The sequence below is a fragment of the Tachypleus tridentatus genome, chromosome 10 (assembly GCF_004210375.1).
Source record: "Tachypleus tridentatus isolate NWPU-2018 chromosome 10, ASM421037v1, whole genome shotgun sequence".
In the NCBI taxonomy this organism is placed as follows: domain Eukaryota; kingdom Metazoa; phylum Arthropoda; class Merostomata; order Xiphosura; family Limulidae; genus Tachypleus; species Tachypleus tridentatus.
In genome coordinates, this window is record NC_134834.1 from 97,725,416 (window position 1) to 97,747,298 (window position 21,883).

At 34.6% G+C, this 21,883-nt stretch overlaps 1 protein-coding gene and 1 pseudogene across 2 annotated transcripts in view; one reads left to right on the forward strand and one right to left on the reverse strand.

Moving 5' to 3' along the window:
* The window catches only part of LOC143228421 (microtubule-actin cross-linking factor 1-like), a 70,000-nt pseudogene extending 64,709 nt beyond the window's left edge, over positions 1-5,291 (forward strand). Inside the window, exons 43-47 of the transcript XR_013015329.1 lie at positions 389-506; positions 2,379-2,521; positions 3,492-3,652; positions 3,919-4,022; positions 4,301-5,291. The product of XR_013015329.1 is annotated as a microtubule-actin cross-linking factor 1-like (transcript). The remainder of the gene's footprint in view (positions 1-388; positions 507-2,378; positions 2,522-3,491; positions 3,653-3,918; positions 4,023-4,300) is intronic.
* A 257-nt stretch (positions 5,292-5,548) lies between these two features.
* Positions 5,549-17,750, reverse strand: LOC143228422 (uncharacterized). The gene is made up of 8 exons (XM_076459684.1): positions 16,918-17,750; positions 15,551-15,651; positions 8,236-8,517; positions 7,634-7,810; positions 7,032-7,047; positions 6,251-6,405; positions 5,990-6,071; positions 5,549-5,761 (listed from the first exon to the last, which is right to left on the reverse strand). The coding sequence occupies exons 2-8, from the start codon at positions 15,603-15,605 to the stop codon at positions 5,689-5,691; spliced, it is 840 nt and encodes a 279-aa protein (XP_076315799.1). The 5' UTR covers positions 15,606-15,651; positions 16,918-17,750; the 3' UTR covers positions 5,549-5,688.
* Between the last annotated feature and the right edge of the window lie 4,133 nt (positions 17,751-21,883).

The window sequence follows — 21,883 nt, forward strand, 5'->3', positions numbered from 1 at the left end:
TATTATGTACCAGTAATCACCAGTTACACTAAGTCTGTTAATTGTTCTTCTGTTACAGTAGTCATTATTCACACTATTATTATGTACCAGTAATCACCAGTTACACTAAGTTTGTTAGTTGTTCTGCTGTTACAGTAGTCGTTGGTCACATTGTTATTATGTACCAGTAATCACCAGTTACACTAAGTCTGTTAATTGTTCTACTGTTACAGTAATCGTTAGTCACACTATTATTATGTAACAGTAATCACCAGTTACACTAAGTATGTTTGTGTTCTACTGTTAGATATTTGTGAATCATCAGACTTACCACAAATGATGTAAGACCAAGAGGTTATCAAGTTGAACCTCAATATCTGTTGTTAATTTTATATCTATTTTTTTACAGTTTGGAGATTCCCAGAAACTTCGACTTGTTCGTATCTTGCGTAGTACTGTTATGGTGCGTGTGGGTGGTGGATGGGTTGCATTAGATGAATTCTTGGTAAAGAATGACCCATGCCGAGGTAACACTTTTTATTATGTTAAAATAGTATGTGTTGTGGAATATTTTTGTACATTTCTGTTGATTGTAATTTTAAAATGAATGAGACAGAATTATCTGCTTGAAGCTGTATTTATTATACTTTTACTTGTTTTTGTCATAGTTTTATTTTTTTAATGTGTTGTTTGCGTTTTATTTACATGTAGTTATTACTACTCATAAATATATAAGTTAATGAAAAACTGATATAGTGAAAATTAATTTTTATGTATCCTCATTCCTACATTTGTGAGTAATAAAGAACAATAAATATGTTGATATGAAACACCATAAGAACAGTGTTTATCAGCTATATGTCTACCTCGGAATACCAGCATTGTTCACACGAGAAGTGTTAATGTGCAACTGATATTTGTTTAGACATGTGGATACACACAATGACAAATTGATAGCTATGACTTGTCTCTCTTTTTGCTATGTAGCATCCTTGGAGAAAGTGACAAGAATAAACAGAAATTTTTCTCAACTGAAATGTACAGGTAAAATATAAGGCTGTGGTTTTTTGTCCTGAGCACCATGAACAATGTCTGTACCAAATCCTATTCCCATCAAACAGTGTTATCTTTCTTTACCAAACCACATCTCAAAATTGCACAGACTTGTGCTAAAGTTATGCTTCTAGCATGTACCAAGAAATGTGTCCCATTTAGTCTCCTTCTAAACTGTTTACTGAACAATGATCTTCCCTGGCCTTTTCACAAATTAGAATTATATTTAGTTAGTGAAAATGGTGGAATTATTCATAAAGTCTTACCTGATCTTTCTTATTTCAACTTTGTATTCTGAAGACTGCTGGAATGGGTAGTTTAATTCAAGTGGGTTTCATCTAAGAAACTTTATTACTTATTATTTGAAGTGAACATTTTATAGTAGCTTAGCCACCCTGTAATAGCAAGTCAGCCAAAAAAGAAGCAGCAATATAGTTTTGTTTATGAATCAGGATAAATAGCACACTTTACGAAGAAACAAAAGGAAGTAGTTTTATGTCTTACCTACACAATTTTACTAAATACCAAACAAAATATGTATGGAGTTTTCATACGCACCAGTTCCATGTTTCACCATAGACACTTTTTTAGGCTTAGCATGTAGGATATACCAAATTAGGCACTAAGACAAAGAAGCTTCCAACATCTGTTAATATTCTGTAACACAAGATGTATTTTTTATGATGTGGCTTTGAAGTGTTTGTCTCTCCTCTGTGACTGGAAAAAAACCTCCATATTAATGATGCATGAGATCCTGATCATGTTTAAAGTTAAGCCTGTTTCTTACTCATTGAACAGCACTTTCCTTGTGGATCATCTTTACAAGATGTTTTCATCTTAATTTTATGTTATTACTAAGCTTTCCCTGAGGTGTGTGGTTTTTGTTTGAAATATGTACATTGTTAAACCGTTTGTTTTACAGTGCATGAAATTTGGTGTGATAAATTATACTTGCTAATGAAAACAGATGTTTGTGTAATTTATGTGGTTTCATCAAATAAATAATGCCATTTTTTAAGTGATATATCAACTTAACTGGTATTGCACATAATGTGGAATGTTACTTAATTTGTCAATACACTAGAAATCGATTTTGATCAATCTTGTTTGCTTTATATGTTATAAGAATGCATGTAAGATGGAACACAGCATGGGTCGATTCCAGTGTATACCAAGAATTATTGTTTTATAACAGTCTTGTTTTCTAAACGTTGCTGTTTGATTTGTTATTTTATATATTTTTGCTTGAGCAGCACTTATTAGTTATCTGTACCAGTTTTATGATTTAAAGATCAGCATTAGTTTGGCTGTTTTATGTTTTGCATGCTGAATTTCTTGTAGCTAAGGACGCACCAACTTGGAGCTGAGAGAACAGTTTATTCTGGCCCAAGGAGTCAGCCAGTCACTGTCACCATTTAAACCCAAGACCAGTCCTAATGCTTCTCAGTCCTCCCAGAGCGGTAGCTTCGGTTGGCAGCTCTGCTCCCTTGTCTGCTACTGGTCCTATCACTAAGGTTTGATATCCTTCACTTAATATGATTACAGTAAACACTAAGAAATGTTTTTTGTTGGACAAAATGTCTAGCTTCTCATCACAAGTATACCTAGACATCTTCCACATGAACTGATAGAAAAAGTATTCAAGAATAAAATAAAATAGACTTCAAAATGAGCCCCACAGTTTGATGAACTGTTGTCAAAATAAAATGATACATCACATAAATTTAAATATGATGCATTTTCACTTCATGTTTCTCTCTAACCAAAGTTGCTGTACACTAATTTGGTTGAATTCATCTGATTTTAGAATGTGAGTTTGTTTCAAATGTTTTACTTTAGTCTAAACACTTTACATATCCCTGTTTCCTTCTATATTCTGAATGACTTGACATCATGTATCTAAACACTTTACATATCCCTGTTTCCTTCTATATTCTGAATGACTTGACATCATGTATCCTTTTCCATCTGTGTAATAACAGACTGAATCGTTTCTCTGCTGTCTTCACGTTTATGGCTAACTTTTGTTGTTTTTGATAAATATTCTTCTTCTGATGTGCTGTATTTTGCAGTCGTCTTTTGTTTGTAGATGCACAAGACATGCTTGCCTTTGTTTGTGTCTTCCTTTACTGTTTCTGGCTGCTCCCTGTGTTGGCACTCTCTTCAGCTAATCTGGTTTATTTGTGCTATATTCATGCATGGTTTCATTTGTAATATTCATAACACATTCCATTATTTGCCTGTTGCTTGTTTTGTCACCCTTGCATTTGTATAACCTAACCACCTCCTATCTGTTTCACATCTTCAGATCAACTTCCTCATTATTTGAAGTTAACTCATTTTCTTAAGTAATTGTTGGAAAGTACTCTGAAAACCATAGAAGTTTATTACTTTCCATAAAATAAGTTGTTTATAGAATGATGCTTTATTATTGTGAAATATGATTTTTGTTTTTATAGATCCGTGAAAAAAGTGAAAGAAGTGTACCCATTCGTCAGAGGCGTGCTTCAGGAACAACGGGCAGCACCACAGATTTGAATAGCTCAATTGTCATGAAGGAGACCAGTCTGGAAGATCTGGTAGAACACGACACCCACAACTCCAAACCGACTGACACCTGGTAGTTACTTTGTTTGTAGTGATATCAGTTGTTCTGTTTATTAACATTGTTAACAATTTTATCAAGTGTAGTCTCATGTCTAGAACTGAACCTTCATGTTTTGATTTATATATGAATATGATAATTAAATAAATTGTGATTTCTAAATCAAAAAAATATATCACAGTTTTGAACTATTACACTACTTAGAAGCTTTAGAAATAAATTTATTGTAGACTTTTTTTTATACTTTACATAAACTTTATGAAATTACTTCACAATGGCAGCATGAGAAATACTAATCCTAAGTTTACTAGAATGTTACAGTTACTGAGACAATTAGGGTACTTGGACCCACTGTTAGAATTAATGGGATATGTAGGAAAGCAAGGTACTTGGAACCACTGTTACTGTTTATGAGATAAATAATAGAGCAGGGTACTTGGACCCATTGTGCTAGTATTAAAGCACTAAAATATAACCTGGGTATCTGTAACAAATGAAATTATTTTTGAATTATTTAGTTCAGTAGGTAACTCAGTGAACCTACTCTGTTGTTCAAGATGTACATTAGAAAGGGCTTTTTCAGCATTTTCAGTAGCATAATTATAAAATCAAATGTGTATAAAAAAATGATTTACGATTAGAATATGCCCTAATGTATAACAGGTTCCAAGTCGTCTAGTCGTCCTCCAAGCCGAAACAACAGTCGACCCCCCAGTCGAGCAGGAAGTGACCTCTCGGCAGAGAGCGTGGAAGCGTATCGCGGGCGAAAGGCGATCAAGCAGTACCACCAGAGTACGAAACCCCACTGTCTCCTCCACTCCCACAGGAACTAAAGGCACTCCACCTACCAAGATTCCTACAGTGAGAAGATCATCTTCCACTGCATCACCTAGGAGACAGCCTGATACCAAGGGTCGAGAACGCTGGAAGTAGGATTGAAGTGAAGACTGTCCAGTGATTGATGTAATTCTACAGTAGTGAATCCATCTCGCATTAACCCTAATGCCACAACTACTTAATGCCTTTTCTTAAAGGTTAAGTTTCTACTGGTGAAGGTAATAACTTTTAAGTGGTTGTGCTTGCCCCACTAACTGTTCATGTAATTCTTGCGTCAACTTAACATTCCATCAACGTAAGTTTCTCTTGATGTTTATTCAAAACTGTAAATTTTTATGCTGTAGTAAATCGTTAACATGCCTTGAAGGTAGTTTATTTTTATCATGGCATTGTTGAAACTAATTGTAAGTATTGGCTTCAGTTCATTAGTTAAATGTGAGAATCTCAACCTTAATGGTCAACAATCAAAGTTAGCATGTTAAGTAGATCAGTGTTATGTAAGTACTACTTGAGTGTTTTGTGAATAATAAATTACTAGCCCTGTACTGCTTTTGTGTTAGATGCAGTTAAAAATAGAGCATTAGATAAAAGATACTAAGTTGATTATTGTGTACTCGATTATGTGCCAAGAATCTAAAGACTGGATGTTGTATGCGATACAAGTAACCTTAACTATATAAAGCTTTTCCACTTGATCTAAGTTATTAATGCTGTGGTAGGGATTACCATAACCTAAGTCTGTATTTAATTAGTGGTTTTATTAAATGTAATAATAATAATATTTTTTCTTTCAAATAAAGATATTCACTCTGTTTAAGCATGCTGTCATTTATGAACTATATATACAGCACATTAAACTTTTGTCATGCTGTAATATAGAGTTTCATGGGTATTGGAATAATCATTTGTAATGGAAGATGAAACCCTACTACAGGATGTTTAAGTCAACAGTAGGAAGTGCAAAACATGCACTTTCTAATTTGTTCCTTTATAAAAACCAAATTACTTAACTGAAGTCTTCTTCCAACGTTTAACCAAACAAGATTCTCATGTTTTGATGTACATGGTTAACTTTGTTTTAAACATTTTTATATTTCACATTAAATGTACAACAAAAACTATCTAACCATTAACAAAAGTTACAAACTCCAGAAGAGACAGCATAACCACAGAAATATCTTAAAAATGGATTTAGTCGTACTTCCCAACAATGTTTAAACTTCTGAAGGTGCTGGATCCACCAAAGGTGAAGGTTCAAACTCATACTTTTCTGCTGCCTTGTTCTTTCTATGAAAAATTTAAATATAATATTTTCACTCCTAATACAAAGTTGTATATGTAAGTAAAAACTATGAAAGTAAATCAAACATGCATAAATAAAAATGGTGTTTGACCTGTAAGGTGGTCAACAATATATATAGTAAATGAAGTTCTGGTGGATATGGCCAAAATCATTAAGTATATTTAAGAGATACCAAAGAATTACAGTTTATGGATGGATATTAAAGATCTTACCGACGTAGTTTTAGAATGATGACCACAATTATGATATTTCCAACAAGAAGGGCTATCATTAAGATAGAGGGCACCCAGATGTCTGTGAAACAAGAAAGAAAACCTTATACTGCAGGATAAACAAAAGAAATTTAAAATTGTGTAGTTTCTGTATTAACAAACAAAGATAACCTACCTACTGGTTATGAACTTTGATTGTAGCATATACAAAACTGAATCTACAGATCCGTATTTACAAACAAAAATTAAATTACTACCTACCTACTATTAATGAACTTTGATCATACTCAGGAACTAGATCTGTTGGGGGGTCATCACTGACCGAATCAATAATGACTGGTTGGTCATTAGTCATGGTCAGATTGTTGGAAATCAGTTGAAGTTTGCTTCTGTCTTCTTCTTTTGGTCTTCTATTGCTGTAAAAAACAAGTTAGATGAAGTTTACTTCTGTTGTTAGTTTCTTTATAAATCAGTATCACAGTACTTTTCCATTGTGGTAAAACTAGCATATCTAACAAATTCGAACTGACAGTTTCTAAATAATGGCAGGTGATAAGTTCAAGAACTGACCCAATGAATCTCTAATTAAAACAATTTTTAGGTTTTTCATTATAAACTCTCAGATAATGTTGATGGATATAAGATGTCAGATTTTCTTAAATTGCAGATAAAACTTAATCTTTGGTGACCAAATCAAATGGTACATACATAATTTTTCATAATTGTACACCTCTGATGATTTCACATTTCTTATCTCCTCAATTCACATTACACACTTTGCACCTCCTGCATGCCAGACAACTGCTTCACCCAGAATTAACTTATTTTTCAATCAACTCTAACTGCTAACACAATTGTAACATTTTGTCACAAGGTGTTTTGAATTAAAAGAGACTTTTCAGTAAACTCGCAGCAAGTTTAAATTTATTAATGCACGTAACCAGTAAGTACCTTCTATCATCACAGAGTAAACCTGTGCTTACTGACTAAGATCTTATACTAACAATATGTACAGATATCATCAGAATGGTTTTTGAAGTACCGAACATGATGAGAACCTACGTAACAAAATCAGTTTCACAATTAGAAAACATCTTAAGTTTATTGTGAAATGTCATCTAAACCGTAAGATAACTTGAAGAATATGTTAAAACCTTAGGAAGGTTGTAGGTTTTCAGAAAAAGGTACATTTTATAAAATATGACTGTTTTCATTTCCATTTTAGAATTTGTAATATTTATTCACATTCAAGCATGAAATACTATATACTTTGAAACCTTAGCATTTCCTACTTCAGTTATTTTCTTTGAAATAATTATTTTTAATTTTTTATTACCAAATTTAAATATTATATAGTTTGTTTTGATACAAATTCTGCAAACAATTTCTTTACCAACATGTCAAACTCACTGAGTACTAACTTTAAAAAAATAGAAGAATTTTACTTCAAATCTAATTTTAACTATCCACAAAAATGTTTAATAGAACATTAATACAAAAGACATATAAATAAATATAAAGTTTTGTTTTCTTTACTCTGTCTGAAGATACATATATACTCAACAATTAACCTACACTTACGGATACTAGTGGGTAAAGTAGTATTACTCTGTATGAAGATAGACATACTTAACCTACACTTACGGATACAAGTGGATAAAGTAGTATTCCAGTGAATTCCATCAATACATAATATTGTTTGTGAGTTTACCAGTGAATCATTGAATACATGGCCTCTGTAGCATACATAAACAGCTAAGCTTTCATTTGGTTGGTGAAGATACCCCAACTTTGGAGGAGGAATAGTAGGACAGTTCTTTACTGAAACAGATGGAGAGAGTTAGTGAAACAACTTGTTCACAATAGTTGAAAATGTGTAAACTAAAAAATACTTAAAGTTCAGCCAAGAATAATTGTCTTCCTTAAAATTATTGTTTAAGGAGCAATTCAAACGTTTATACAAAATCAGCTTATTAGTATACTGGGATCTAAAACAATCTTATTAAAGTCATTTTCATGCATGCATGGACCAGCAACTAAAATCAAGAGATTCTGGTACCTGACTACCATTAGTGTTGTGTGACATTGTAGGACAGAGACACAAGACAATTTACACTGGTGTCCCTGTGGACTGTACACCCAAATGTGAAAGACCACTTACACTGGTATCTGAGAAGAAATCCTCGAAATGGGTTAAAGTGAGCAGTGTGAAAGTTGACCCTCAAAATGTTACCATGGCTCTCTACTTGCTTCAAGAAGTCCAGTGTGTCCCCCACAAGTTGTTATCAGCTTCCTATCATCAGTGTCCATCAAAGACAGATTATTATCACACACAGCCTGACTGTAATGTTGTTGAGGTGGAATGGTAGAAATATCCAAAACTTGTGCCACAACTTTCTGGCCCTCACCACCTGTAATGTTCCATGTACATCTGTCCAGCTGGGGATAGAAGTAAGGAAATCCTGGAGATGAGATGTAACCTGTTTGTTCTCTAACACCAACATTACAGAAACTCTGAAGTTGGGATTCTGTGAGGGAAAATTAAATCACCAAATGTTTCTGTTGTAAAGATGAAAAACATTAAATTTAGTAATATAATTAATTAATTGATAAAAAGCAGCAGTTTTAAAAGAACTTTGTAATTTATAAATGAGAAGATGGCATGATTTAACATCAGTTGGTTATACTGCTTTCTTATTTTCTCTTAATCAACACTTTGTAGGCCTAACCATTGGAACACCAACTAGTATTATTTCGTTTTAAGAATACTGTTGTAAAGTAATCTGTTACTAGATGGATTCTTTTGAATTATTTGGTGAAAATATTGTGAAAGAGTTCATGTAAAGATAATTAATTAAATTCAATAATGTTTGAGCCATTTTCACTTTTAGGCCTAATTTCATGAATAAACATCACAACATAAACTGCAACTAAAAGTAGGCTTCACCTCATGTACAACTTTTTATTATAATCTGCAAGACATGTGGATGCTTTCATTAGTTTTAATAGATAAACAACTCATAAGAAACCGAGTAGCAGCACAGATGTGATAACTTTCACTGAAACACTGAACTGAATGCTTCAAATTCTCAATGACCAACATACACTGTTTACCCATACTTTCAATGTACTCTCAGTTCTCTAAATTCAATGAAATTTCTAGGTGCTCAAGAACTATTTTTGTGATCTTTAAAACCTAATATCACCATCCTAGTTAACATCTCCTTCTGGCAAATAACTAAAATATAGCTTAATACACTGGTCCCCTTCCCAGTTTGTAAAGTTGCTTGAACAGTCCTAAATGACAAATAAAACAGTACACTAAGTCTTTTTGGAGTTTTTCCTCTTTTAAGGCCCATACAATTAGCTTTTGTTCCTTATCATCAGTAGCTGCCCCATCAAGTGGTACTGTCTTTACTGATCCTCTGGAAGTGACCATAATAAAAACCTTGAACTATTCAACTGCTTGACTTTCTGCTGACAAACTCATCTTTGGCTGTTCTCTCACTAATATACCTCTAAAGAAGATCACTGTGGATGACCTTCATCCTGTCACCTTGAATTCAGTAAGTCAAACCATTGATTCTTTTAAGAACAACATTTGGTTCTTCTCAACACCTGGTTTACTTTGGAGTTCATTCATTTTGTGACAGTGATTGGTTAGTCACACTATGTTACTTTGATGAAATTGTCTTATCAGCATTAACATCTTAGTGACTTTACATTTTATCACAAATTAATTTAAGTCTTTCATGGGTAAAGTCACAATTGGCATCTTTGTTCTTAAGATACAAAAGAGCTCTTCCAAACATCAACCCTCGAGACATGCCATAATGTTTGGTTCCACTATGCCTAAGGCCAACAAAAGGGCAGTTGACCTAGTGCTTAAGCTCAAAAGAAGCTGCAAATTTAGACATTTGTTTTTAGGGTGTTTTTTTTTTTGTTGCATTTGTTAAGTTTTCTGACTTGTTTTTATGTGCCTTCCACATCAAACCAAAATGTGACACACTTTGAACTTAGAGCTGCAAATTATATATACAAATTAAATATTCAAATTATGCTTCACTTTTCCTTTTTGGCAAAGAATTGTCTTATTTTGATTTCATGTATCATCATTTTTGTTTTATTATAGCCAGGAGCCTCAAAAGAGAGCAGTGGCTTGACCTCTCTGAAACTGTGAGAGGGCCTGATTATGACCCTGTCACTAGATGAAGATTTATTACAAATAATTCCTGATATGAGTATGCCACTTCTGAGTGGAACAGTGACTATCCTCGTTATTGTCAATAGAAGTTTAACCTGTGGGGTAGTAATTGCCATGTAGCACACTATGATTTTCTGGTCATAGACTTTACAAACGTTTGAAGTTAGCCTAATCTTCCATCCATGTCTCCAAATGAAATTGTTTCCCAATATGCACTCTTCTTCAATGTCGAACACCCACACATCATCAAGTGTAAAGAAGTCTCGTAGAGTGAAGTAACCTTCTTCTTTTGAAACTGTTTGTATCAATTCATCTTCTATATTAATCTCTCAGTGCAGTTTTCCATCTATCATTATCAAATGGAGTCAAACTATTGTAGCTGTAAAACCAGTGTTACTCAAGATGATTCAATAAGCTTTCAGATAGTGTTTAATGAAGGTTCTTCAAGTGGCAGCAATCCAACTTCATAGCTGTATTCCCAGCTAAACATCCTAATTCTTGATACTTAGCTAGTTCTTCACTGTTTCTTTGGCCTGGTTGGACTTGATAATAACTGTATAAGCCAGGTTTCTCAGATCTTTAAAAGTAGTCAAGTAAATGCACTGGTGAACTTGTTGTTTCCTGATCTTTCTAACTCTAGTATTAGTATCATCATCCTGATTAGCTAGCAAACAACTAAATTATAACAAAGATGTTGAACATCTTTTGTATTGAAGACTATGTGCACAGCAGTAACATCGAAAATGGCTTTTAATCAATAATATCGAGTTAACAGTTACATTTTTTGCAATGCAACTTGAAGAATTCATTCAACATCTAGTTCACACAGCTAAATAATGTGTAAAGCTGGAATTATTAATACTTGAAGAATTCATTCAACATCTAGTTCACACAGCTAAATAATGTGTAAAGCTGGAATTATTAATACTTGATGAATTCATTCAACATCTAGTTCACACAGCTAAATAATGTGTAAAGCTGGAATTATTAATACTTGAAGAACCTTCATTCAACATCTAGTTCACACAGCTAAATAATGTGTAAAGCTGGAATTATTAATACTTGAAGAACCTTCATTCAACATCTAGTTCACACAGCTAAATAATGTGTAAAGCTGGAATTATTAATACTTGAAGAACCTTCATTCAACATCTAGTTCACACAGCTAAATAATGTGTAAAGCTGGAATTATTAATACTTGAAGAACCTTCATTCAACATCTAGTTCACACAGCTAAATAATGTGTAAAGCTGGAATTATTAATACTTGAAGAACCTTCATTCAACATCTAGTTCACACAGCTAAATAATGTGTAAAGCTGGAATTATTAATACTTGAAGAACCTTCATTCAACATCTAGTTCACACAGCTAAATAATGTGTAAAGCTGGAATTATTAATACTTGAAGAACCTTCATTCAACATCTAGTTCACACAGCTAAATAATGTGTAAAGCTGGAATTATTAATACTTGAAGAACCTTCATTCAACATCTAGTTCTAAATAATGTGTAAAGCTGGAATTATTAATACTTGAAGAACCTTCATTCAACACCTAGGAATTATTAATACTTGAAGAACCTTCATTCAACATCTAGTTCACACAGCTAAATAATGTATAAAGCTGAAATTATGTACTTGAAGAACCTTCATTCAACATCTAGTTCACACAGCTAATTGTAAAGCTGGAATATTAATACTTGAAGAACTGATTTACCAGTTATTTAAGAATAACTTTAGACACTGGTTTTAAATACAGTGGCTTAAATCATATGATCCCTGAAAACCATCTCACAAAATGGCATTAATTTTGAAACTTGAGATTTTAAAAATTATATAATTCTCCATAGAGTTTCTGATGTTTGAAATATTTTTTAAAATTTTAACATATACTTTTTATTTAAAAATTAATATTCATATTTTTTCTGTACTTTCAGTCCAGTCACTTCAATGTCTCTTCAAACTGTTTATTTGATCACAGGTAGAACTTGTATTTTTATTTTATACCCCAAGTCATTACTGAATATTGAATTTGCTGCTTTGTTTGTTCTTACACATATATCTGCCCAGACACTTATCTAAACTCTTCTCACCACAGTATTAAAACCTAAATTTCAAAGTTGTAAGCTATGAGACTTCTTGCTGAGTCACTGGGATCTTGGTTCATTTTATCATCCAACACCAATCATAATCCTTCTTCGTGAAACCCACCTGAAGTAAAAATGTATCTCAAGACAGCTGGTATGACTATTAACACTTTTACCAAAATAGAGAACAATGTTTTGACCTGATGATGACCTAAGAAGGTCGAAATGTTGTTTTGTGCTTTATTTTGATAAAAGTCTTAATAATCCTCCTTGCCACATGATTAGCCAGTTTACTTCCTAACACCTTTTTTAGTAAGCCTCTCTACAAACACTCCTTGTCACATGATTGGCCAGTTTACTTCCTAACACCTTTTTTAGTAACCCTCTCTACAGACACTCCTTGTCACATGAATGGCCAGTTTACTTCCTAACACCTTTTTTTTGTAAAGCCTCTTTACAAACACTCCTTGTCACATGATTTGGCCAGTTTACTTCCTAACACCTTTTTTTTAGTAAACCTCTTTACAAACACTCCTTGTCACATGATTGGCCAGTTTACTTCCTAACACCTTTTTTAGTAAGCCTCTCTACAAACACTCCTTGTCACATGATTAGCCAGTTTACTTCCTGACACCTTTTTTTGTAAGCCTCTCTACAAACACTCCTTGTCACATGATTGGCCAGTTTACTTCCTAACACCTTTTTTAGTAACCCTCTCTACAGACACTCCTTGTCACATGAATGGCCAGTTTACTTCCTAACACCTTTTTTAGTAAGCCTCTCTACAGACACTCCTTGTCACATGATTGGCCAGTTTACTTCCTAACACCTTTTTAGTAAGCCTCTCTACAAACACTCCTTGTCACATGATTGGCCAGTTTACTTCCTAACACCTTTTTAGTAAGCCTCTCTACAAACACTCCTTGTCACATGATTGGCCAGTTTACTTCCTAACACCTTTTTTAGTAAGCCTCTCTACAAACACTCCTTGTCACATGAATGGCCAGTTTACTTCCTAACACCTTTTTAGTAATGTAGTAAGCCTCTCTACAAACACTCCTTGTCACACGAATGGCCAGTTTACTTCCCAACACCTTTTTTAGTAAGCCTCTCTACAAACACTCTTTGTCACATGATTGGCCAATTTAATTCTCAACTCCTTTACCACATGTTATTTCACCAAATCCTGTGAAACTGACTAGTTTATTTCCTTCCAATTTTTAATTTTTTTTTCCCTCCACAAGTTGTCTTTGTCTTATGATTCACTAATTTATTTCCCAACATCTTTATGGCATGTCACACTAGAAATCCTCTTTCCCATAAGAATGGACAGTTTTCTTTTCTCCCCCACTTTTCCTACATGTTGCATTGTAAACTTTCTATCATGTGATTGGTTATTTTCTATCCATAGTCTTTACTAATGTTCAATTATATACCTCTTCTTATATGATAGATTGGTTTTTCTTCTCCCAAATTTTATCACATGTTCTATCATGTTCTATTACATCACTCTTCCTAAATCTCACACTATAAACCTCCTTACTGTAAGACTGGTCAGTCCTTTAGTGGACATACTATTCATATTTCCTCATGTATTATCTTTCATACTCCTGCTGAGAAAAAAAGATGAAATTTTGATGTTCTTACACTTTTGAATTTGTTTTTATTTTAACAATCACAGTAAGCAGTGAACTTACCGGTGGTGGTTGAAATCTGTCTTCAGTGATAATCATTGTAATAATTAAACACTGAAATTACAGACACTTAAAAAATACAATGAAGACATAACTCTTTCCAAAAACATGCACATACATGTAAGTGTATATAAAATTATGTATTATAACCATAAATGTTTAAGCCAAAACAAAACACATTAAAATTAAACAAAATATGCTGCATTTAAAAAAAAAAGTCCTAGAGTACAAGCTACAACATGGGATTATAAAATGTATCTTAGGTTTTGAAGGTCGCTGCAGAAGCAGGACCCACATTGCAGTGGGGATACACCATTTATCAGTCTTAACCTCTTATTTGCTAGTCTCACATGAGAAGATTAGAAATTATGAGAGCGAGATGTGGGTGCTCAAGCCCACAACGTCCCACATCTATATCACCATTCATTGCCTGCAGACAGTTGTGGGAAGATGACTGCTCTCCCAAGTTGAAATAAGAAAAAGACAAACATAAAAGGATGAAAAATAAAATAAAAAATAATAATAAAAATAAAGTGCTACTGTTTAGATGTAAGTATGATGAAACTCACCTCTTAAAGTTAGCATTCCAACCCCCAGTGTGCTGGAGGCACTAATTACGATGACATTTACGTATAAACATCTACACACACATAAATAGACAAGTAGTATATCTACGTGTGGCTTTCAGACGTTAGCCAAATTCTCATGGTTCAAGGTGTTTCAATCAAACTGTTATCTTAGGTACATCTCCAGCATAGAGAATCATTTAATTTTATCTGTGATATGCATCAACGTATACTTAATGAACCAGAAAATAGCTAGGAAAAAAAGATTTCCATTATACCAATTAACTTTAATGTTTCCAAGAATATAATGATACATGTACATGTGAGGAGGAAATTTTATTCATAGTATCAGTAATGAGAAACATAACCTAAAACAAGCTCACTTTAACACACATGAAATACTGATGAACCTACCTTAACATCTGTAATGATAAAACAAAAACACTATGATACAAATGCAGGGTCATTTTAATTAACAATAACCAGTTTCTTTTGCTGACTTTTATTTTAAAAAGAAAACACTGAATTGGTAATTACCTAAGTCTTTGTGATAAGCAGTAAGAACGTTTTAAGTTGTTTGTTAATTAATTCCCAGCTATCTTTGTCTGTCTGGTTGTCCGTTAAACACTTACATCAGTCAACTACAATCACAGATTGAGTAGTAGGCTATTCAATATGTTGCTTTCTGCTGTCTGGGTCACAGATTGAGTAGTAGGCTGTTCAATATGTTACTTTCTGCTGTCTGGGTGATTATATCACTTACACTACCCCACCCATCTCTCTCTCTCTCCAAGTAATATTAAACCTAGTGTACGCTGTCCCTCAATTTCTGTTCTTCAGTCGAAAGGTCAAGGTTTCACAGGTTACTTTCTGATAATTACAAGATGGTCAGTGAATTATAAAATTAATTATCCTATGCTCAATAAATGAACTTAATTTGAACGTGTAGACTGAGAATGAATCACAGAACGGTGCAAAACATTATGAATTTATGATAAAAAAAAAAACTTACTTTGTACACACACAAACTTAACGATGACAGCTCCAGTGCCTATACATGTCCTCATGTCGTAATTTTCGTAGTTGTAGCTACATGTTTTATTTCCCGAGCATCTAGAAATAAAAAGGAGGTTCATTAGTTTCTTCTTTCTGTGCTCTGGTGTTTATTTAGCGTTAAAGTCCACTTACCATCGAGAAGAGATATCCCTATCACACCGTGTTCTCCAGCGTTTTTAAATAATTTCATTCCAGCATTACATGCAAGACTATACAATACTTCAATGCATGAACACATTACACCCAAAACATTTATTATGATACTTTATTTCATGTAATACCTAGGTATATAGTATGCATTGTTTTAAACGAAATTGCAAAAAATTAAATGCGAAAAGCAGATGATGTCGAAAATGCTCGATTTTGTCCACTTGACATTCCATTTAATGAGCTGAAAATGAAAGCAAAAATTAAAGACATATGAAAATCAAACACACCATCTATTAGAGCAAAAAATTATCTACCAAATGACATGAAATATTTTGCGAAAGCGTTTCATTTATGAATATTTTTTTAACTTGAAAAAACGCTCACGAATTATTCCTCAACCCAATACTTTACGTACGTTACATATTACGATTTCAATGATCAAAAATTTTAATTTTAGTTTAGAAGTTAATTATGATATTTGCCAACAAGAGTGATAATTTTCTTTCTTAACACAAATATATTTTAATATAAAATGAAAAATAATTTATACTAATTGTTATTGCTAATAGTTATTACAAATAATTATTTACATACAAAAAAAATTACAGATTCACTATCAATATTCAGTCTTCTATCTGGTCTGGAAATGAATACTTTATTAAGGGTCTAGGTCCACAAGGCACAAATTACTTTTAAGTTGAAAATAGATAACCTTCACTTGACGGAAATGCTAGCTAATTAGTTTTATTATTGTTCGGCCTCACACCACTTACAAGCCTACTTTTCACAGATGAAAATATATATCTAAACGTCCTCGTAGAAATACTAAAGTTTGAAGTTAATTCACTGTTTTATCGCTTTTAGCAATGTGCACTTATAACTGTTATAGAAACCATGTTAACTGTAGATGTTTTGCAATTTGCTTCCAAATTCCATTTAGTTTATCAAAATCAAAGGCATGTAAAATAACATCTAAAGTAGTATATGAAATAGTACTTCATAGGATATTTTCTTTCTCATCGTCTAGCCACTGATGAGCATTTGTATTGAAGAAAGACCTCTTGGCCAGCGACTTATGGGAGATTTGTTGTTATGCGTAAAGTTCACAACGAGCTAGCTGATTTATGCCCACTGCGAGGATCTAAGCCTAAGTTTATAAACCTTCAGACTTACCTGTGGGCCACGGAGAAGCAACTGTTGTTCTTATGTGATTTTAATACACAGCTACACAATGGGCTATCCGTCTATCACGGGAACCAAACCACGGATTTTAGCCTTGTAAGTCGTAATCCTACCCTTGACCCCCCCTCCCCCCAGAAGACTTGGAGGTGGAAGATGCTTGACCTGAAATGCTGCTTTTATACACCTTTGTAAGAGAAAAATGAGGGGAAAAACAGCTGCAGTTTACGTGATTTTTATCACCTAAGGGGTTAGGTCTTTGGGCCTTGCACGTACGTCAGACAATTAGCCACTCACGTCACTTGCTCCGCCCTTAAGATGTTCTTGGGGTAGATTCAGTCATAACTGTGTATACTATATGTAAACATTACTGTAAAATCCCGAAAGGCGGTTCTGCAGTCGAAGGTTTACACTGATGAACTGATCGGTACTGGGAAAGAGTTTTTATCTTCTTTTGGATTGACTATTCAAATATCCCTCGACGATTTCTTTTTGGATTATGTCAGACATACACTTGGCTCGCCAATTCAGCCAGTTCTATCCATCATTGACTGCCAGAAGACGCCATAGCCACAAAAGGTATATCCTTTGTCTACCATGAAATCTTACTGAACCAAATAGCTACGTCGAGCTGCTCTTGTCCAATTTCTCCAGAGACAAAGGTCCGGCATGGCCAAACGTGTTAAGGCGTGCGTCTCGTAATCTGAGGGTCGCGGGTTCGGATCCCCGTCGCGCCAAACATGCTCGCCCTCCCAGCCGTGGGGGAGTTATTATGTGACGGTCAATCCCATTATTCGTTGGTAAAAGAGTAGCCCAAGAGTTGGCGGTGGGTGGTGATGACTAGCTGCCTTCCTTCTAGTCTTACACTACTAAATTAGGGACGGCTAACACAGATAGTCCTCGAGTAGCTTTGCGCGAAATTAAAAACAAACAAACAAACAATCCAGAGACAAATGCACTAATCACCATAAGACACGTTTTTACTGGTTCTGTGCGAAATTTTGATCTATTGCGTTCGTTGGGCTTTTCAATTGCTTCCTGCTTCTCTATAAACCCATCTACAGGAACATTAACACTGACCCTTTCACTAATTCACTTTTTACAGATTGTTTACACACATGTTAGTGTTCTTTCAGTCTGGTGGACAGTTAAGTTAGTTCACGTGCTATTCATTGCATTATGCACTTTTACTTCAGTGAAGCATTCTCACAGTCACAGGACTTTTTCCACAGGTTGTAAATAAGACGGAGCTTGACTAAACAACAAGATACCACACTTCCTTCTGGATGAGTGTTTATAGGCTTGTGACATGTATGTGTGTTAGGTGATCGTCGGTCAGAAATGTTCATTTTAGGCGAAGGTAACCAGATACTTCTATGGCGGCAAAGATAAGAAGGAACAATCGTATTGCGGGCGATGTTTATCGGTTGTTGTTCACAACGATATGAAAAGTCAGTGCATTGTTTATGTGGAGCTTTAGTTTAGAAAAAGAACAGTATTTTTAGAATTCCGGGAGATCAGTCCTACGTTCTGTTAAACTTAGGAAATTACGGGAGATTTGACATGTGTGTAGTTTCTCGTGAAGTGAGGTATGTATCGGTGTTTATTTATTTGTATACTGCAGCCACATAATGGTGTTTTTATCGGGTGTCTCTCTTAGTGTTGCTCTTTCTTTATTGGTGTATGCCAGATGTATGTGTTTTGACGTTAGATAGTTTTAGTACGTGCAGCTGTTTTAGAGCTTCGAGTGAATTTTTCTACGTGTATCTAGACATTTTAAAAACGGATGTTTCGTGTTTAGATAAAAGAAGCCACTTCTGTGGTTTTACCATTTTCACCACACGTACTTTTCTTTAAAGATTCGGCTACTTGTTTACATGTATTGTGTTATAACCTTCATCCATCTTGTACTTTGATGTGTATGTAGTTGTCGTACGGTATTGTTTGCTGTCTGCTCTGTTTATGAGGTACTCTGTTAGGTTGCTGTTTGTGTTGTTTCTGGGTTTATGAGGCACTCTCACTATGTTATAGTTCTGTTTTGTTGCTGTTTGTGTTGTTTCTGGGTTTATGAGACACTCTCACTTTGTTATAGTTCTGTTTTGTTGCTGTTTGTGTTGTTTCTGGGTTTATGAGACACTCTCACTTTGTTATAGTTCTGTTTTGTTGCTGTTTGTGTTGTTTCTGGGTTTGTGAGACACTCTCACTTTGTTACAGTTCTGTTTTGTTGCTGTTTGTGTTGTTTCTGGGTTTATGAGACACTCTCACTTTGTTATAGTTCTGTTTTGTTGCTGTTTGTGTTGTTTCTGGGTTTATGAGACACTCTCACTTTGTTATAGTTCTGTTTTGTTGCTGTTTGTGTTGTTTCTGGGTTTATGAGACACTCTCACTTTGTTATAGTTCTGTTTTGTTGCTGTTTGTGTTGTTTCTGGGTTTGTGAGACACTCTCACTTTGTTACAGTTCTGTTTTGTTGCTGTTTGTGTTGTTTCTGGGTTTGTGAGACACTCTCACTTTGTTATAGTTCTGTTTTGTCGCTGTTTGTGTTGTTTCTGGGTTTGTGAGACACTCTCACTTTGTTATAGTTCTGTTTTGTCGCTGTTTGTGTTGTTTCTGGGTTTGTGAGACACTCTCACTTTATTATAGTTCTGTTTTGTCGCTGTTTGTGTTGTTTCTGGGTTTGTGAGACACTCTCACTTTGTTATAGTTCTGTTTTGTCGCTGTTTGTGTTGTTTCTGGGCTTGTGAGACACTCTCACTTTGTTATAGTTCTATTTTGTTGCTGTTTGTGTTGTTTCTGGGTTTGTGAGACACTCTCACTTTGTTATAGTTCTGTTTTGTCGCTGTTTGTGTTGTTTCTGGGTTTGTGAGACACTCTCACTTTGTTATAGTTCTGTTTTGTCGCTGTTTGTGTTGTTTCTGGGTTTGTGAGACACTCTCACTTTGTTATAGTTCTGTTTTGTCGCTGATTGTGTTGTTTCTGGGTTTGTGAGACACTCCCTCACTTTGTTATAGTTCTGTTTTGTCGCTGTTTGTGTTGTTTCTGGGTTTGTGAGACACTCTCACTTTGTTATAGTTCTGTTTTGTCGCTGTTTGTGTTGTTTCTGGGTTTGTGAGAGACACTCTCACTTTGTTATAGTTCTGTTTTGTCGCTGTTTGTGTTGTTTCTGGGTTTGTGAGACACTCTCACTTTGTTATAGTTCTGTTTTGTCGCTGTTTGTGTTGTTTCTGGGTTTGTGAGACACTCTCACTTTGTTATAGTTCTGTTTTGTCGCTGTTTGTGTTGTTTCTGGGTTTGTGAGACACTCTCACTTTGTTATAGTTCTGTTTTGTCGCTGTTTGTGTTGTTTCTGGGTTTGTGAGACACTCTCACTTTGTTATAGTTCTGTTTTGTCGCTGTTTGTGTTGTTTGTTTCTGGGTTTGTGAGACACTCTCACTTTGTTATAGTTCTGTTTTGTCGCTGTTTGTGTTTGTTTCTGGGTTTGTGAGACACTCTCCTACTTTGTTATAGTTCTGTTTTAGTTGCTATAGTTCTGTTTTCTGTTCTGTTACTGTTTGTGTTGTTTCTGGGTTTGTGAGACACTCTCACTTTGTTATAGTTCTGTTTTGTCGCTGTTTGTGTTGTTTCTGGGTTTGTGAGACACTCTCACTTTGTTATAGTTCTGTTTTGTCGCTGTTTGTGTTGTTTCTGGGTTTGTGAGACACTCTCACTTTGTTATAGTTCTGTTTTGTCGCTGTTTGTGTTGTTTCTGGGTTTGTGAGACACTCTCACTTTGTTATAGTTCTGTTTTGTCGCTGTTTGTGTTGTTTCTGGGTTTGTGAGACACTCTCACTTTGTTATAGTTCTGTTTTGTCGCTGTTTGTGTTGTTTCTGGGCTTGTGAGACACTCTCACTTTGTTATAGTTCTGTTTTGTCGCTGTTTGTGTTGTTTCTGGGCTTTGTGAGACACTCTCTCACTTTGTTATAGTTCTGTTTTGTCGCTTTTGTGTTGTTTCTGGGTTTGTGAGACACTCTCACTTTGTTATAGTTCTGTTTTGTCGCTGTTTGTGTTGTTTCTGGGTTTGTGAGACACTCTCACTTTGTTATAGTTCTGTTTTTGTCGCTGTTTGTGTTGTTTCTGGGTTTGTGAGACACTCTCCACCTTTGTTATAGTTCTGTTTTGTCGCTGTTTGTGTTGTTTCTGGGTTTGTGAGACACTCTCACTTTGTTATAGTTCTGTTTTGTCGCTGTTTGTGTTGTTTCTGGGTTTGTGAGACACTCTCACTTATAGTTCTGTTTTGTCGCTGTTTGTGTTGTTTCTGGGTTTGTGGAACCTCTCTTTTTTATTATAGTTCATTTTGTCGCTGATTGTGTTGTTTTCTGGGTTTGTGAGACACCTCTCACTTTGTTATAGTTCTGTTTTGTCGCTGTTTGTGTTGTTTCTGGTTTTGTAGACACTCTCACTTTGTTATAGTTCTGTTTTGTGCGTTGTTTGTGTTGTTTCTGGGTTTGTAGAACACTCCTCCTTTGTTATAGTTCTGTTTTGTCGCTGTTTGTGTTGTTTCTGGGTTTGTGAGACACCTCTCACTTTATTATAGTTCTGTTATAGTTATAGTTCTGTTTCGTCGCTGTTTGTGTTGTTTCTGGGTTTGTGAGACACTCTCACTTTGTTATAGTTCTGTTTTGTCGCTGTTTGTGTTGTTCTGGGTTTTGGAGACACTCTCACTTTGTTATAGTTCTGTTTTGTTGCTGTTTGTGTTGTTTCATTGCCTTTAATCTCATTGGTTTGTGAGGTTACACTTAGACCAGATAGTTTATTAGTTTGGCCACTATTAGGCTTACCGTGATTAGGGTCTTGTTTACCTAGAAAACGTCCTTCAATCACGGCATGTTTAAGTGAATCAGTAGTTAACACTCTTCTTTTGATAGGCTCTTTCGTGCATCACCGCAGATAGCCATCTTGATCGTGCTTTTCAATAAAACCG

Bases quoted from the DNA above. Each gene is read 5' to 3' on its own strand.
- LOC143228422 (XM_076459684.1), bottom strand. From the start codon at position 15,605: ATGAGGACATGTATAGGCACTGGAGCTGTCATCGTTAAGTTTGTGTGT. The intron at 8,518-15,550 runs GTAAGTTTTTTT...TTTCCCTCACAG, and splicing joins TAAGTTTGTGTGTGTACAAA to AATCCCAACTTCAGAGTTTC. The intron at 5,762-5,989 runs GTAAGATCTTTA...AATTTTTCATAG, and splicing joins ATCATTCTAAAACTACGTCG to AAAGAACAAGGCAGCAGAAA.